The sequence below is a fragment of the Mustela putorius genome, unplaced genomic scaffold (assembly GCF_011764305.1).
Source record: "Mustela putorius furo isolate JIRA1106 unplaced genomic scaffold, ASM1176430v1.1 tig00003942_pilon_pilon_pilon, whole genome shotgun sequence".
Classification (NCBI taxonomy): domain Eukaryota; kingdom Metazoa; phylum Chordata; class Mammalia; order Carnivora; family Mustelidae; genus Mustela; species Mustela putorius.
In genome coordinates this window covers 9,919,685-9,938,812 of record NW_025422087.1, presented here as the reverse complement: position 1 = coordinate 9,938,812, position 19,128 = coordinate 9,919,685, and the positions used below count along the sequence as shown (strand labels likewise).

At 37.4% G+C, this 19,128-nt stretch overlaps 1 protein-coding gene across 11 annotated transcripts in view; it reads right to left on the bottom strand.

Annotated features, from left to right (window-relative positions):
- Nucleotides 1-19,128, bottom strand: part of NBEA (neurobeachin) — a 678,500-nt gene that overhangs the window by 193,469 nt on the left and 465,903 nt on the right. For all 11 annotated transcript variants that reach the window (XM_013044893.2, XM_013044895.2, XM_045069766.1 and 8 more), the window contains one exon: nucleotides 1,395-1,531. In XM_013044893.2, coding sequence (XP_012900347.2) covers nucleotides 1,395-1,531 — 137 coding nt within the window. The remainder of the gene's footprint in view (nucleotides 1-1,394; nucleotides 1,532-19,128) is intronic.

The following is a 19,128-nucleotide window of genomic DNA, read 5'->3' as shown; positions in this document are numbered from 1 at the left end:
AGACTAACTCAGAGAAAGTGAACTTCAAGTCATAATGAAAGTTTCAAAATGGCAAGCCCCATTTGCTAACCAAATAAAGATTATTTCTGACCATTTTATGTCAAATCTTATTTTATGCAGTAAGTGTTCCATTAGCTGAGGAAGTTAATCAGAAATCCCAAATTTCTTTTTACTTCAAAGAGCAAACTAATGATAAAAGCATAAAGACACACTTTCGATTATTTAAAAATCAAATACACTACATTCATACCCATTTTAAACATTCCAGCCTTTGGGAGCTGGAAGTGCAAGAAGTCCTATGACTGTCCTTCCAAGTATTTTAATATCAACAAGTGCTGAGAGCACTAATCACCTACAGGCCTCAAGGTAGGTGGTTAATTCAGACGGGAATGAATTTTAGAATTTCAATTCCTCTTCCACAAAGTGTTTAATGATACTTTATCTCTATGTAAAAATTACATATAAGTAGTATAGTTCTGGATCTGTGGGCGCATTTGTCTTTGACGATATTAGAATAGTTCCTTCTGATAACACCACACAGAAAGATCTTTATAAACTGATGCTTGAATATCTGGCATGACACTTGAATTCTTAACCTCAGGAAAAAAGTTTGCAAACTGCACAGGAACATAAAAGTTAAAACAACAATCAAATTGGTTTCAATAAAAAGAGCAGGGGTGTAGAGCTATCCTAATATCAGGTGTTAAAATCTATACATTAAGATATAATAAATAAATATTTATGTACTTCATACTGTCCAAGTAGGTATTTTTCTGGCATGGCACCCACAGAAGAACACGAACTTTAAACATCTGATTGCTAGTATATACCCATATACCTATATACACTTTAAATCAACGCTTCTCAAACAATCAGTTTCTCTTATTCTAAATTCACATGTAAAACTCATTCTCACTTCAGGAGATGAAAAACTGATGTAATAATGGAGTGGAATTTATATCTAAACGCTGCTGCTCCCCAGTTTCCTTACAACCTTTCAATGAATAGTAATTCACATTGCAATTTACACTGTTGGAAAGTAAAAGTCATCTTAAAATATTTCAGAAGACCCCTCCTGGTCTTCCCAGAGAGCCTGGGATGCTGTACCCCAGAGGCTTTGGAACAATTGGCTTACCTACCAAATTTACCCAAGCGCACACAAAGGCACTCATGGAGAGACTGTAATGTGCATGCTCTGGTAACACGGGATTTAAAATCATTAATATATTTTTCAATCCCATAAAAAAGAGCATGTGTTATTTCATTCATTTTATTTCCTATGACAAAAATGGAAATGTGCTCCCCTCCCCCACTGTCATTTAAAACCAAGCAAAATCGAAAACCACTTCCTGCCAGAAAGCCACTAGTACTGCACACGAATCACTCTGACTCACTTTCGTGTCGATCTTCTTGAAGGCAGGATCATCCTCATCTACCTCGAAGTAGATTTCGGTCGTGGTGATGGAGAGAGTCCCCTTGGCCACCACCACAGGAGCGATGAGCTGGGCTGGGGTGCTGAGAACCACTGGGCCTGAAAGACAAGGGCACAGGAGTCAGTCCCTGTGGCCCTCTCCCGCTCCCTCCCAAAGGGTGCCGCAGGTCTTTATTTTTAAAGATGCACTAAGAAAATGGTGCCAGTGTAACCCGGCCAGCTTCTTTCATGTGAGATAAGGTCTGCTTAGCTCTTGCACATTATCTTATAACAAGAGTAGAGATAAATAATCCCATAAAACCCCAAGTGGTCAAGATACCGAATAAGTGACCCTTAGCAAGCGAGTATGTATCCTCCACCTAGAAATCCTATAAATGCTCGGGATTCTCCATTGAGCACCACCGGCTTTCCGAAAGAGACCGCAGGCAGTCAGCACTGCCCCCAAAGACCAGCCATCCTGTAAAGCCGTTCCACTCGGCAGCAGCGTTCCCCAAGGATGGGCGGGAGGATGTGAAGGGGTATGGGATCTAAATATATAAATTCCACTGTACTAACGGGTTTGCATCTTGCAGGAAGATTAATATCAGCGTCCTAGGGCGCGCCACATCCATATCCACGCACACAAAGATATTAAGTACATTTCTTATATAGAAAAGAACAAAAATCGTTAATCGCACCCACAATCAAAAGTGATGAAACTGTAAGACGCTTGAACAAGAAGATTCTTAGAAAAGCGTCCGAAAAGTACTATCTCTCAACTTGGAAAACTAGAGAAACTAATCTCCAGTAAAAGAGATTTTTAGAAAGTGTGCCTACTGAGGTGCTTACTTCGAATTCCCTCAGTCTGAGTTAACGTTGAAAATTACGTCTTAGAATATAAATTCGAAGGGGATTACTTAGCTGCCCTTGAAGATTCCCCAAAAGGGGAGGCTTTTTTTTTTTTTTTTTTTTTTTTTTGCTATACTGTACTTAAGATACAGACACGGAAATCAGAAATTACTTGTTCTTTTTCTCTGCTCTTCTCTTTTCTTTCCTTCCTTCCTTCCTTCTCTCCCCCCGCCCCTTTTTTTCCTCTTCGTTTTTGGTAGCAAGGGCGCCGTTTGTTCCCTTCCACCCGCCCCCCGCCCGCCCGCCCTGAAATGCATATAGTCAAATGAGTCACATTAACAGTAGGATAAAGGCAATAAAAAGGCAGGTCCCCTGCGGCCGCCCAGGCTCGGGCCCCTCGGCGGCTGCTCCTCCCGGGGAGACCCGCTCCTCTGGCCACCGCCAAGGCCACTGATAGCAGGCCCGACCCCGCCGGGCGCAGGAACTGCCGGAAAGTTCACGTTTCCAGGGAGTAGCACACACTAAACCCGCGACCGCCCTGCACAAAGCCCGGCCGTTCCCGCTGCGGGAGGCACACAGAGGAATCGGCCGGCTTCAGCCGCGCTCAACGGGGTGGACGGAAGCAAACTGGGTCAGTGTCGGCCTTCACCCCAGATCCTGACCGCCGGGCTCTGACTAACGCCAAGCCCTTTCTTTCAGTTTACTGCTCCCCGTCCTCCAGGAGCCCGCACTGGGGGCGGGGGAGGGGGGCTCCGGCCCCGGGGCGCGCGGACTCCCGGCCCGGGTTTCCGCCGCGGAGCCCAGCGGAGTCGGGGTCCAGCTCGGCTCCACAAGGTTTTTCTTTCCAAAGGGCGAGGCGGTCGATCTGAAGCGCCACTTTAAAGGCTCATCAATCTTAATCTAAGTTGCTCAAGTAATTATGCCCGAATCTCTTGTACGATTACAAGTGGATTTGGGTTTCTATTCCCCAGGCCCTCCTTTGTGTTTATTGGAGGGTCTGTGCGCGCGCTCCGAGGCGCCTCCTGCCTCCCGCGCCCTCCTCGGAATCCCCCATCGCTCGGGCCGGTTCGAACCGCTCCCTTAACCCTTCCGCCACCAGGACGCTCTTCTGGATGCCACCTTCCCTGTTTCCCTTTCGGAGAAATCCAGAAAGCTTATTCTTGATTGGGGCGAGGTGAGAAAGAAGGTGCCGTGACTGACATCAAAAACAGGGTCTTCTTAAATGTCGCTGGGCCTTGCTAAAACCTCAGGAAAGTCGTCATTCTATACACTGGCGACTACTGATTTCTGGTTTAATAGAGGTTTCTGGCATTTGGAGACGTAGAATGGTCACAAACATTTAAAATGGCGAGCTATTCCTTGCTCTTAAAAAGTAATTTAACATATCCAAACAATTAAATTGGGGTGGCATAAAAAAAAATCCCTGAACACATTATCAAAACCGTACATACTGATTTACTGAAATATATTACGAATTTTTAAGGACACATCTCCGTGAACTTTTAACGAGGAACGCATTCTCTCTACTAAACTCTCTACATTTCTGAGAGAAGACTGCCCTCCTTTCTGCTTTTACTCCAATCTTATTCTGTTGAATTGAGATTTTCTGGGGGTTTATAAAAGGACTTCGAACTGGTCCTTATTTAAAAAAGACGCGTCATGAAACATTCAGCCTTCATAGTGTGTCATTTTTACCCCTGTCCTTGGGAAATCTCCAATTACAACTTCCAATTCCATATTATGTTTAAGGAGCACTGAATCTTTTTGTTGTAGCCTTCAGGGAGCAAACCAGCATCAGAGAGAATACAGAGTTAATCCACTACAGCAATAGAGAGAGGGGATTATGTTTTAATCCCTTTTGGGGGAGCCTCTGGATTTTAGGGATCTGATACGAAAATGTTTACATAAGACACCATCACAAACCAGCAGATCTTACATGGAAGATCTGGTTATCTGAAAGCTTGGGATCCCTGTTCAAATAAAAATAGCTTAAGAAGGGCAGCCTCTCTGGATGCCAGAGAGATGGCGATAGAGCAGATTTTGTTCTAGAAGATAACTGGGTACAAATTTAACCTCCTAACTTTCCTTGGTGTGGTGAGTTCAAGACTGAATGTAGATATATCCATTCCAATCATTACTAGAGCAATAAAAGGATACGTTATAATACTGTTCTCAAGCACACACTGAAGTCAAGTGATGGCTGTTGAAGTGCAGTTAAACAAATAGATGGAACCAAACCTCCTCCCCTGTATTGATGCATACAATACAGTCCTTTAGAATTCCACCATGCAAAGTGGTAACTAAAGGAACTCATAAGTGTTATTTACTTCTAGCACTGACAACAGAGTGTTGAAGCAATATTGATCCATTACTATTTTTGAAAGGAAAAGGATATTACTTGACATTAATTTAAGTGCTAATTTAAAGTCTGTCCTAGAACAAAGATTACCCAAGCATAAGGAAAAGACTCTTCAAATGAATGAACTTCTCTTTCAGAGTCACAGCATCTTTAATCAGTTGAGATGGTAAACCTAGAGTCGAAAGTACATATGTTTTATATTTGAAAAGGGAACTATTCATCAGATGTATTTTAAAAGTAGAATGTTAAAAAATACTTGTGGGTTTGGATGATTCTACTGAAAACAAAATTCCAAGTCTGGAGATCTCACTAATACACCAACTTTTTAATAGAGCTTTAGAGTTTACAAGGTTCTTTTATATCATTTTTACTTAACTACTAGTTCAATATTCATAGTTTAGGAGGTATGGATGTGTCGATACTCTCCTGTCGAAGACCAACCGGGAATACATCTGTAGTTTAAGAGGTTGGGTTTACTGCTCACTGCAGTGAGTAAGACACAGGCAACTTAGAAAGAGTGTCAAAAAGGACTTTTGTAGGATCTGGGCTTTGGTGAAGCGATTCTGGGAAGGGTTCAAGGAGCATGGCTTTGCTCTGGATTGGGCTCTGTCAGGAAGCAGGGATAATTCTGCGATTATGGGTCTTAATAAATCTCATTTAGAGGGAGGGAGGACCAGATCTAGCTAATGCTATAGTTAGCAGAGAAGTGGTAGTCCCTCATATTAAAAAGGAGATGGGGGGGCTGTTTGGTATTGAGGTGGTCTGCAGTGTAACCTTGCTTTTGTCTATACTTCCATGACTTATAAAGTCGTTTTTTGCTTCACATCATCATCATGAGACCTTGTCTGATCCTGGTGTTCTGGGAGGTTGTTTATGACCAACAGGAGAACACCAAGGCCTAGCTGTGAGCTCTAGGCTAATTCCTGGCAATATGCGCTTCCTTTCAAGGCTCAGGGTAGTTTCCAGAGGTCAAGGACTGCTTTTGTTTTTCTTACAAAGAGAAATTAGTCATTTTTTAGGGGTGTCAATAACATTCTAGGTATTAACAGGCAATTAAATTTTCAAACAAGGCTAAGATTCTTTATGAATTTCAATATAATGTACCACAAGAGTATATAGGGACAAAGAATTGAAGTTTAAATAAAATTGGCAATTACAATTATTTGATGAATTTTAATTGGCCCAAACTGTATTTAGTATGTCTGAAGTTACAATGTATTTTAGAATCACTTGAATACTTCCTAAACTTAGTTTAATATTAATAAAAGTATTATTAACTATGTAGATTTTCTCTGACCTCAATTACTTCGAAACCACGTGCTCAATTTGCTTTACGGACACTTAAAAGACAATTATTTGGGAATAATAAACATTGACTAATCTTTATAAATTATTAAACTTAAAATCCTGACATTATTTAAAAGGAATAGAGTTCATCTGAAATCCTTTGTGTTTAGTGCAAAACGATAGCATTCAAAAAAATTAAAAAAAAATAAAAATGATTCTTACAATTATTTCTACACTGTGATTCAATTTGTAGGAAAATAACTCCTAGCACGAGTGACTGAGCATATGTAAGATATCTATCTGCATTGGACTTCTATTATTTTTAAGTATGACAATGTAATTTAAAGAAAACTTTTCTTAGGGTGCCTGCGTAGCTCAGTTGGTTAAGTGTTTGCCTTTGGCTTAGGTCAGGGTCCTGGGGTCCTGGGATGAGCCCTGTGTTCAGCTCTCTCCCTGCTGGGATTTGCTTCTTCCTCTCCCTCTGACCCTTCCTCCTGCCTGTGCTCTCTCTTCTGTTCCTGCTTTCTCTCTCTCTCTCTCTCTCAAATAAATAAATAAATAAAAATCTTAAAAAATATTTCTCCCATAGAATTAAAAGGATAACATGCATCACTCTCAGAACAACTTAAAAGAAACTAATAAGAGTATGAGAAAGTTGGAACTTAGTTTTGAAATCCTAGGAAAGCTTTAGGCACAAAGAAAATGGAGGTGTTTGTGTGTGTGCCTGGGGAAGAGGGAGTTGGGGGAAATGTTGCAGAAGATCTGAGATTTCTATCATTTAGGATAGTTCCCTGGATTTCAGGCATTTGAAATGCCCCAAGAAAAAAGAAAGTATAGTAACAAAATCTCTAGACAATGTTTCTTTTCTTTATGTACAGAGAATATTGATAGTGGTCCAAATATACTACCAGAATAATAGTCCTTTGAGGTTTTCAAAAACTTCTTGCATGAAAGTAGTTTATGTTTGAGTTTGTTATGTTTATACTTGAGTCAAAAAAAATAATGTGAACAACTAAGAGAATACGTAGCTCAAGAATTATGAATTTAACTTCTAGCAGTATTCCCTCCCTCCCTAACACACACACACACACACACACACACATTCCATTACAAACCCCAATTTTTAAAAATGGATTTTTATTACTTATTTGTCAGAGAGAGAGAGTTTCACATGCACAAGCAGGGGGAGCAGCAGGCAGATTGAGAAGCAGGTTCCTTGCTAAGCAGGGAGCCCGATGGGGCACTCTATCCCAGAACCCTGGGATCAGGACCTGAGTCGAAGGCAGATGCTTAACTGAGTCACCCAAGCATCCCTACAAACCCAAATTTTATACAAAGCTCACTGTGCCCAAGACGTGGTTTCTCTTTGGTGACTTTTTGAACATAATCTATCTTTAGATTGAGAGGGACAATAACCAATCATCTCCATAGTGCACTTAGTGTATTAGTTTATTACTGTACAAAAAAAGGAGACAGGTGTTTAAGAACCACATCAGTGTTTTCAGATCCAAGTACTCCTACCTCTGGTAAAACTCAACATGGTCTGAAACAGAAACGGAAAGAGTAGAACCTTCTATATAAGAACAGTTGAAGACTGCATTTAACAAAATATCTGTTCATCAGGGTAGAACACTTATTTTTGCACTAATATATTTTTAAAAGATTTCATTTTTATTTACTTGACACAGAGAGAGATTGCAAGTAGGCAGAGAGGCAGTGGGTGGGGGGGAGCAGGCTCTCTGCTGAGCAGAGAGCCCCATGCGGGCCTTCATCCCAGGATCCCAAGACCATGACCTGAGCCAAAGGCAGAGGCTTAACCCACTGAGCCACTCGGGCACCCTATTTTTGCACTAATATTATCTAACATCTCATCTTATTCATTGTGCTTATAGTAAATAATTTTTAAAAGTAACAAGAGATAATCTGATAGGTTCTAATTTTAACTTACCATTTAGGCTTTCCAATTTATTTGTATAACAGATAATCTTGTGTTAAAAATAAATCAACAAAAACTAGTGCATTTTCCACAAAGGCAATGAATGATTTTACTGGGAAAAAAGCTTATAAAGCATATATAGTCTAAGTAAAATACAAATGAGTTTTTAAGCACAAAAATATACTCAAAAACAGTGATAGTCTTAATGTCCATGGTGATAATTTGTTCTGCTTTTTGATTCAATAGGTGATCCAGATGAGATTTGTGTTTCTAGTTACATCACATTTAGTTCAACATATGGAATACATTTTTCATTTTCTGGAAGGGTAGTGACTCTTTTATGGCACTAGGATATCATTTAATGATTGAGAAGAGTAAATTCCTGCTAGAATAGATGAGTGAATAAACCAGAGGAGATGATTTAAATCTATTGGACTAGGAGGTACTCTTGGCATCCCTTGGTTGGAGTAAGTGCCTTGCCTTCATGCTCCCATGGTTTCCCGGGTGCATCTTCACTGCAGCCTTATAGTATATTAAATATATGTGTTTTGAAGTCTATTTCTCCCATTTGGCATAAGTTACTTACAGAAAGGAGCGTTATCTTCTTATCTAACACAGTAACTGTCACATAGTATGCAATCTGTCTTTATGGAATTGCAAAGAGATTGTCACATTTGTATGTTAGAGCTAAAAGGACACTTACATTAACAGATCACATCCTTTCTATTTTTCTGGAAATGACTTCAAATTATTCTTTAAAAATGTGAAAGACAATGCATTTCGAAGAAAACATAAATAAAAGATGCTGAAAACCAACAAGAGCTATTATGTAATTGGTCAATCTAGCTAGGTTCCACGCATACCATTATTTTTTAAATGGCATAATTTAAAAACTGCCATATCGTTCCTACCAAGTAGTTCCTTCTTGTAAATTAAATGCTTAGAGAGAGATATTCAACTCAGCATTCACTCATTCATTCATGTAGTCAACAAAAATTATTCACTGTTTTTGGTACTAAGAGAGCATATAGTAAAGTATAAGACATGAATTTTTCTCAAGAGCTTATATTACATAGTAAAGATAAGAAATACATAGGACATAAGGGAGGAAGGGTAGCTGAGGATTGTTAAAGCACTTTACATGAATTGATCTCACTTACTCCTCACGACAACAAACCTAGGAGAGAGGTACTGCTACTGTGTCCATTTTACAGATAGAAAATGAGATCAAGGGGTGAAGTAATTTAGGGAAGGCCATACAACTAGTAAATGGTAGAGACAAGATTCGGACTGGTTATGTGACTTCAAAGTCAGAGCCTTTAACTGTTATGCATTCTGCCTCTCAACAAGAGAGGGCCAGATAAATATTCCATAGACATTCACTGAACTGTGATGATTTCCATCCAGCCTCTTTTGGGGGTCGGTGGAGTTGGGACAGGATGATGGCATCGGCATTTAAAGTGAGATATAATGGGTGGGTTGGTGTGGACAGGCGATATGAGAGAGAAGAGCACTGTAAGCAGGGCAGAAGAGTTAGAACAAACACCCAGATAAAGTATGTGAACAGGAATAAGGAAGACTGGCCAGTGATTAGGATGTATAAAGTCTGGGGCCGGGCAGTGTGAGATGCAACTGAAAACACACGTACACCGGGGAGCCTCAGTGACTCAGTCAGTGAAGTGTCTGCCTTTGGCTCAGGTCAAGAGCCAAGGGGTCCTGGGACCGAGCCCCACACGGACCCCACATCGGACTCCCTGCTCAGCGGGAAAGCTACTCTTCCCTCTCCCTCTGCCTGCTGCTCCCCCTGCTTGTGCTCTCCCTCTCTGTCAAATAAATGAGTAAAATCTTGGAAAAAAAAAAAAAAGAAAAAGAAAACATACATAGCTGTGAACGTGAGATGTTTCGGGAATGTTTAAGGAATCAAAGATTAGAGTTCAGGTATTATAGTCTGTGAAGCAGTTATCTATCCCTTTTTGTGGTCACACATCTTGTGGAGAAGACGGTGAAATATATAGTTCCTTCCTAGAAAATTCACATAGGAACATTTTTCCATCCTGACTATATAAAGAAATGAAAGTTTTGTATTTTGGAGGAAAAAGAAAATCTGTCATTGATCTTGATGCCCTCTTCCATCTAAAGACTTTTCTGCCTCTGCGTCTGTCAATACCTCTTTTTCTCCAATTTCAGAAAATGTACCTTCCATCCTGTGCCAAGCAGTTACTCACTCTACCAGGGGTGGTTTCCTACCCATCCTGCCTTGACTAGCAACTGTCTTATCTTTGTTCCTTTTCTCCTTTGTTAGGCTTCTACATATCAGTTTCTACTTCTTAGTTCCTCACTCCTATTCACTCCTTTTTATGTCACTCTCATCCTCTACTTGGGCCAGAGTGATAGGAGAATATACATGAATTAATATGTTAAAAGCTCAGAAAAGTCTATCCATCAATTTTTTTTAAAAAACTGTGTAACATTTTATATTTAAACCCAGAATTTAGCTATACTTCTCCCCCTCATTAACACATTTCAAAACACCTGTGTTCCAAGGAATATCAATTTAAAAATGTTCAGTGAGAGATCCTTGATTTCTACAGCATACTCGTCTCTATTGTTCTTTTACTGCTTGACTTCCGTGGTATCCTTGGTGGACTCTGCCTTTGGCCTGCTGCTCTTCTTCCTGTATAGTCTCACTTTTCTTGGGTGATTTCAGTGGTTTTAATTGTAAACTCCACGCTCAACTTGGGTGTCAAATTCTAAACCTTTGTATTTGGCCAAACTGAACCAAGTGTCTTCAATCTCTTCTCCCCTGAAACCCTGCATCTTCACATTCTCAAACATATTTAATAGTATGTATATCATCCCTTCTCTCAGGCTTTGTTTCCCTCATTCTTACATTCTTACTCCTCACACCCAGCCCGGCATCAGTCGTTGACATTTTAGTGTTGTTTTGAGGCTGTCCCCTTTGCTTTCTTGCCACCACCAACTGAAATTTAGTTCATGCTCCTATCTCTTCGAGTTCAGACAACAGCCTTTTACCTCAAATGTGGGCATCCTAAAATACTGAGCTACACAGTGGCCTGAGTGATTAAAAATATATATATATATATATATATATATACACACACAAAAACACACACATATATATGTCATGATCTCGGGGTCCTGGGGTCAAGCCCCACATCAGGTTCTCTGCTCAACAGGGAGCCTGCTTCCCCCTCTCTCTCTGCCTGCCTCTCTGTCTCCTTGTGATCTCTCTCTCTCTCTGTCAAATAAATGAATAAAGTCTTAAAATAAATAAATATATAGGATCTTCTCATTGCCAGCTTAAAATCCTTCATTGTCTCGCTATGGCTTCAGGATAAAAATCCAGGTTCCTCATGGCACATAAAGCTTCCCTAGCAAGCTTGTTAGTCTCAACTGCAGAGACTCCTTGCCTCATACTTTTACCTGAATAATTTAGAACTACTGTTTCAGAGGGAAGGTGGTATTTTAGTATATGATGTTTTCCACAGTCTGCAACAAGTCTTTAAATCTTTCTAAATCCTTTACTTATGTTCCTGGACTCAAGATAGGAAACACTATTCTAGGAAGGCGTTCCAGAATACACATGATGGTCAAGGGTCCTGTTTTGTGTTAACGTGGTTTCCTTTGTATATCTAGGTTGCTGTTGTTTTTCATTGTCTGTTTTTCCTCTAGACTATAACGTCCTTGGAAGCAGAAACTTTAATCATATGTGTCTTTTTACTTTTAAGCACCCACCATAATGTCATTCATTTAGTAAATATCCAATATCAATACTTGTTTTGCTTGGATAACCACATCCAACCTCAACCAAGTAGGGATCTGGCTTCAGAGAATAAAGACTTGGCAGGTCCTTTCAGCTCTTATTTTTACTGTGTGCAATGAATTTTGACATTCTGTATTCAAATTTATTCTTTTCTCTTTTATTTCATTTACAAATAATGCTGGTAATGATCCATGTAGTTGATTTGCTTACACACCAATGGGTTGAAACTTGTAATTAAAAACCAAGCAAACACTGATATAGTAGAATGAACAAGGGGTTTAACAAAGGCAGAAAAATGGGTTTAATAAATCTCAGCTCATCTCTGCTTGTGATGTGATCATAAGTAAATACTTTAATGTCCAAACCTTAATTTCCACATCTGAAAATGAACTGTAATACTTAATTTAGAGTTGTGAAGTTATCACCTGCAGTATCGTTTTCTTTCAACAAATGTAAATTATGTCTCCCAGCTTCACTTGCCCAATGGTGCATACTTTTTTACTACTACTATCAAGCTCATTTTGCTTTCCCCCTTAAAACTGGTTGGTGAGTTGAGACTCCTCCTCCTAGCCCCTGAGATGCAAGATGTTTTAAGAAAGTTTTCTATGGTATCTGGTTCTTAATGTTCCTGTTTTATATACAAATTGAACTAGAATAACACTACAACTATACTTAGCAGTTTTATTTAGTGACTTAAAATGAAAGAAAAATTCAATAGAATTTTTGGGATTCAAAAAAGCATAAAACACTGCAGTCAGTCATCATCATCATCTTCTTCTTCTTCTTTTTTTTTTTTAAAGATTTTATTTTTAAGTAATCTCTACACCTAATGTGGGACTCAAATTCACAACCTGGAGATCAAGAGTCCCATGCTCTTACTGGTTACTGAATTATTCTTACTAATTAAACCAGGTAGGTATCCTGTAATCAGTCATATTCTGATTAACTGAACTGCTTAAACATTCTATCTGGAAAAGAATGCTTAACAATATTTAGACAGGCAACTCAGTCTGAATTTCTCTTCTTTTTTGCTGATAAAATGTTCTACACTTATATTTATTGGGATGATGATTTGAACTGATGGAGCAGATTCTATTGTGATAACTAACTACTTATAAGTTGATTGCAATGTAAATATTGCTTAAGGACATTTTGCACAAAGCCATGTAAATGAAATAATCAAATGAATAAAATATTTGCACTATACAGAAAGACTTATTTGTCCTTTTGTATAGTAGGGCTCTAAATGCAGTGGTGAAATCCGTTTTTTTTTTTTTTAAGATTTTATTTATTTATTTGACAGAGATCACAAGCAGGCAGAGAGGCAGGCAGAGAGAGAGGAGGAAGCAGGCTCCCCGCTGAGCAGAGAGCCCGATGCGGGGCTCGATCCCAGGACCCTGGGATCATGACCTGAGCCGAAGGCAGCGGCTTAACCCACTGAGCCACCCAGGCGCCCCGAAATCCGTTTTTATATAGTGTTTGAATTCATGCCAAAGTCTTTTGGAGAGAGTCTTCTGGAGCAAGGCCTCATAGGTGTGGCAGTGTGCAATGATGGTTACTCATCTCTTCCTCTTCTCCACGTTTGGCAGTAAAAAAGTTTAATTACCTCACATTTCTTTTTCTCCAAGTGTGACAAAAAAGGTGACCTGTATATTTCCAGTAGGTGATTAATATGTTTATACACACACACACACACACACACACACACATATATATATATATAATTTTTTTTGAATGAGAATTTAGTCCCCTGCATGTAGGAGAGATCTGGTGTACTGATAAGATAGCTCTGTTCTTGATTGCCTCTGCTCTTCAGGTTGAAAATAAGTATAACTATAAGTCTTAGAAGAGTTACTTTATGGGAAATCCTCTGTACAGAGAAGCAAGTAAAAAATAAAAATGAGTTTCAACTAGAACATTGTATGAGGAAGAATAGGCATTGTTGTGGTTTGTGAAACACTTGCACGCATAACAAAGGATGGCCTCTTAAGAAAAGATGTAAGAATTTATATATGATCTGAATCATGGCTGATGGTCTACTAAATAATACTTGAATTTGTCTTTTTATAATATTTTAAATTTACATAGTTTGGTTAGCAGGGATGTGTTATGATGAAGAGTCCCTTTAAAAGTCTTCCTACAGACTAACTATATGGTTGAAAGAGACATTCATTTTTTTGGGGACACTAACAAAATATGGGTTCTAGCAAAATGTTGCAGGCTATAAATGGCCTTGTGGACACTGTAAAGTTGCGAGGAGAGAGTAAAAAGGCTAGATAGTCAAGGTAAAGCTTTTGTTTATTTTTAGAACCCTTTAAGTGAATAAAAAAATTAGGTTAGAAATTTAAATATTTTAGCTTTTATAGGCAATGGGCATGCGTTATTGTTGTCTTCAAGAGCTCTGCGAATTCTGTGTTTGAAGCTGAATGTGACCCCTTTGGGTATACTATTTATGAGTGGCAGAGCAACTTAATTCAAAGAGAGAGAAAAAAGACTTATAAAGACTCATAAGGCTTTTTCAACATCAAATAGCTTTTACTAAACAATATTTTGATGAGTTAAGTGTGAGTGAGTCAGGGACATATGGATTAAATTTCCCTTGAAATACACATGGGCTTAAAAAATTAAGGGGGAAATACTGAGCAAAATGCATTTTAGAGAATGCAGAACATTTAAAAGACATTTTTCTCCTAAATACAAATATCAGATTGATTCAATTCTAGTTTGACTCTGTAACTAAAACTACATAAAATAAATATGAAAAAATCTTGTAAAAATGCTAGTTTTATTAGGGAAACACTGTTCATTAACCATATTTGAATTGTATTGCAGAGCAGTTAGGCTTCAGCAGATCTGATCTGATTATGAGTTTATCTATATCTATGTAACACTGAACTTGTTCCTTCTGTAGTACTTATTCTCTTATTCCATTAAACAATTATAAGAATTTTTTTTGTGTTTAGTTTCAAATGTATTTCTTTCTTAATCACGTATTTCTCTGAAAAACTCTCAGCTTTTAGAATTTTGCTTTTCCTGTATTTTGATTATAATTTTCTCGAATCTTGAGTTCTTCCTTCTTATATGCTGCATATTTTACTTTATCCTCTTTTCTTTGCTCAGTTTTTAGGTAACATTCAATTTGTATATAAACAATTTTGCCTCTGGTATCTGAACATTCCAAGTTAGAACTTTTGAAGGCCTAATTATCTATCTAATCATCTTAATTGTCGACTTTCATTTATTAGGGTAGACATATTTTATGTTCTAACTTCCTGGTTACTGAAGTTCCTGCGAGGTAGTTGTAGGTAGGCTAATTCTCTTGATTTTTTTTCTTTCTATCCGCTTCTGAGTCCCAGCATTCTGCACCCTAAATATTGAATAGTAGGCAAATCAGTGAGTGAATGAAATAAAATAGAGATTTAGGGAGATAGGAATGGTTAACCTTAAAACAAATTCTAACCAAATTTCCACCCCCTCCCCAATTATTTGATATCTGCTTTCATTTTGTGTCTGTGTGGGTTTTTTCTTTTTAAGATTTTATTTATTTATTTGACAGAGAGAGATCACAAGTAGGCAGAGAGGCAGGCAGAGAGAGAGGAGGAAGCAGGCTCCCTGCTGAGCAGAGAGCCCAATGCGGGACTCGATCCCAGGACCCTGAGATCATGACCTGAGCCGAAGGCAGCGGCTTAACCCACTGAGCCACCCAGGCGCCCCTGTGTGGGTTTTTTTTTAAAAAGCTTTTATTTATTTATTTGAGAGACAGACAGAGAGTATGGGGGGGGTGGGGGAGGCAGAGGGAGAAGCAGACTCCCCACTAAGCAGGAAGCCCTTTATGGGGCTTGACACCAGGACCCTGTGATCATGACCTGAACCAAAGGCAGAGGCTTAACTGACTGAGCTACCCAGGTGCCCCTGCTTTCACTTTGAATTAGTAGAATAAAGATAAAAGAAAACAGACAAAGCTTTGACCAGTGAACAACAAGAAAAACAGTCTGAAAGGTATAGCCATCTTAACAACAGTGAAAGTAAACCTGGGAATTTTCTAGGGCATTAAACGTGTGTCCTGCAGAGAAGCTCTCCATCACTTTGGAGAATCTCCTATTAATTGCATCTTGTTTCTCTTAGTAGATGTCCTCCTTATTTCTATGCATTTTTAAAAAAGATTTTATTTATTTCACAGAGAGAGATTACAAGTAGGCAGAGAGGCTGGCCAAGGGGTGGTGGGAAACAGGCTCCCCACTGAGCAGAGAGTCCAATGGGGGAATCAATCCCAGGACCCTGAGATCATGACACGAGCTGACAGCAGAGGCTTTAACCCACTGAGCTACCCAAGCACCCCATTTCTATGTATTTTTATTCTTAAATTCATATAATTCTGAGTTTTGGATTTTTGACTCTGTGCATGGAATATAGTGTATATGTGTATGTGTGAAAAGGATTATAAATGTACCATTTTGAAAAAGCCATATAAAAAATCCAAGTCTTATATTTCAACACTTCTTTCCCATGTTGCTAGTTTTCTATACTAGTTACTTTTTCCCCCCTAGTTACTCTTTTTAAATATTCAAAATAACATTATAATCCTTTGGTAATGGAATATCTTTTCCAAGTGATAAGGTGTTTTTTGGTTAAGAGTCACAGTGGTACTAGACTTTTAAAATGGGAATGTTAAGAACATTTAGTTAAAATGATAAAATTAGCAGAAGCTGGGATGGAAGAAAGATTAATTTAGTTCTTACCTGGAAAAGTCAAGTGATGAGTTGAGTAATTTCAATAATTCAATTAGTATGAGCAAATGATCTGATAATTCAAGCCCTTAAAAACTTAATTTTAATAGTTCAGAATTTTTGTTTTGTTTTTTGTTTTTGGTATAAATTAACCAGATAATGATCTCAGCTCTCTAGTTTATTCCAACCTACATTGAATTTTTCAATGGGAACCTTATTAGGACAAGTAATTGTATTAGAAGATTTCTTCATGGTTCAAAGGTACGTGGGATATGGTTACCATACCTAAGGAATTTGCAGTCTAAAAGGAAAGAAAAAACATATAGAAAGGCATCTTGTGTAAGTATCTTAAGAATGACATGATCAAAACTTTACAGAGTTGGCTATAATAAAAAAGACAGATAGTGACCAGCATTAAGGATGTGGAGAAATGGGACCCTCAGACACTGCTGATAGGAATGTAAAATGATGCAGCCACTTTGGAAAACAGTATTGCAGTTCCTCAAAAAGTTAAAAATAGAGTTATTATTTGACCCAGCAATTTCATACCTAGGTATATATTCAAGAAAAATGAAAGCATATGTTGACATAAAGTGTTGTACATGAATGTTCATAGCAGCATTAGTCACAGTAGCAAAAAGGTGGAAACAAACCAAGTGTCCATCAATTAATGAATGATAAGCAAAATGTGATATATCCATACAATGAATAGCCACCATTTATTCACCATAAAAAGGGACACTCATGCTAAAACATGGATGAGTCTTGAAAACATTATGCTAAGTAAAAGAATTTAGTAAAAGAATTCTTTTACTTAGAAGCTAGTCACAGAAGACTACATATTATACAATTATGTTTATATGAAATGTCCAGAAGAGTTAAATCTATGGAGACTGAAAGTAGATTAGTGGTCCTCCAGGGCAGTGGAGGGGACATGGGAAAATTGGGTAGAATAGCCAAAGGGTATGGAGGTTTCTTTTTTGGTGTGATGAAATGTTCTAAAATTGTGATAATTTGTTTTTAATAATTTGCAGAGCTGATAAACCATAAAGGACCACCATCATGATGAATTCAGAATTCCCCAATTTGACAAAATTAGTAATATTTGGTAGTAACAATAGAGAAATCTGTACATATTCCAAGTCTGTTATGGAAAATATTTCTACTCTCAGTTGGTGTATGTGACAGAACTACTGCCCTAAAAAAAAAAAAAAAATGAAGTACACTTTATGAGCGGAACACAATTCTACCAGTTGAATTATATCATTCACTTTTACTTCACATAAATTTTAGTTAATCTTAAATTTTAGTTACTCAGTAATTGTTTGCAGAAATAACTTGCCACGTTGAGTTTCAAATTAAAGTATACATTGGGATTTTAGATTAAAATCAGTTGAATTATACTAATTAATTTCAGTGTTTTAGATAACAATATAATTAGTAAATTGAAATTTTTAGTTATGTATGGTGTCTTAGGTGCTAATTCACTTTGGTGAGTCACTACAAACTAAAAAAGCAATTAAAATAAATTAAGTTAGATGTTATTAATATAATAATTGCTTAATTCATTTGCATACTTCTATATTATAATTATATTAGCCATTTGCTACAATGCATAATAAATTGAGTAATTAATAATCACACACACTTAACTTGCCTCTTGAGATGAACAGCTTGGGAAGAAAGGGAACTAAAAGTGAAACAGAAAATTGTATGACATTTAAGTCTGTAGAATTTGGTGGACTATTTTATCTTTATTAAAACTAGACAACTCCAAAGCAAATGGTAAAAACATGAGAGTCAATATTTAAATAAAATTGTGTTAAAATCTATCAAATTTTTTAACTTACCAGAATGATTTTAGAGAACAGATACATAAAACTAAAATAAATTATTATGCATATTCTTAGACTTCTAAATATAGTTTAATGGAACTAGTGTAAAAATTGAGGTATAGGCTGAGGATCTTGTCTTTACATCATTTTAGAAGAATCTTTAAGTATATACACATGCATATTTAAATATACTATTTGGCATATTTGAATTCAAATAATAACATATGTATTTTTAAGGAAACACATTATTTTATTTACTTCTTAACCTTATACAATTTCCTTAATCTCTCTTGGTCTCTATAGCCTCATTTGTAAAATTAGGGTAATAATAGTACTAAGCTCATAGAGTTACTGTCAATATTAAAGCTCTTTGAATGCTGCCTGGTTGTTACTTAGTAAGATATGCTAGCTACTCTTCTTTCTCTTTTTTCTTTTTATAAACAGAAACTGATCCTATCTTTTAAACCTCCCAATATAATTAATCTTAACTAAATTAGTACATTCCCTTAGTTTTCTATTCTAATTAATATCTTTTTTCCCTGAAATTTAACTTGACTATTAAGAAATATTGCATATTGACAAATTATAATGCATCATCTCCTCATCTGTGTGCTTGTCAACAAAACAGGGCTTTTTAAGAACAGGAAAATGAATCATACTATTCAGCAGATTTAGGTTTACCATTATTATTGTAAAAATGGTGTCCTCATTCATAGAAAATCTAAAGTCTAAGAAGTCTAACTACTTGTATATTTTTGAAGGTACATTTCTTACATTACTAATATGCAAGCTGTGTCACTGAGTCATGAAAAAAATAAACCTATAATTTTCATCTCAGAAGTGGAAAATGGGCATTGGTTATTTTATATAATATTTCCAGATACCAAGTATAGATTATATTAATTTTGTGCACAGATTTTAGGATCTCCTGGATCTTACT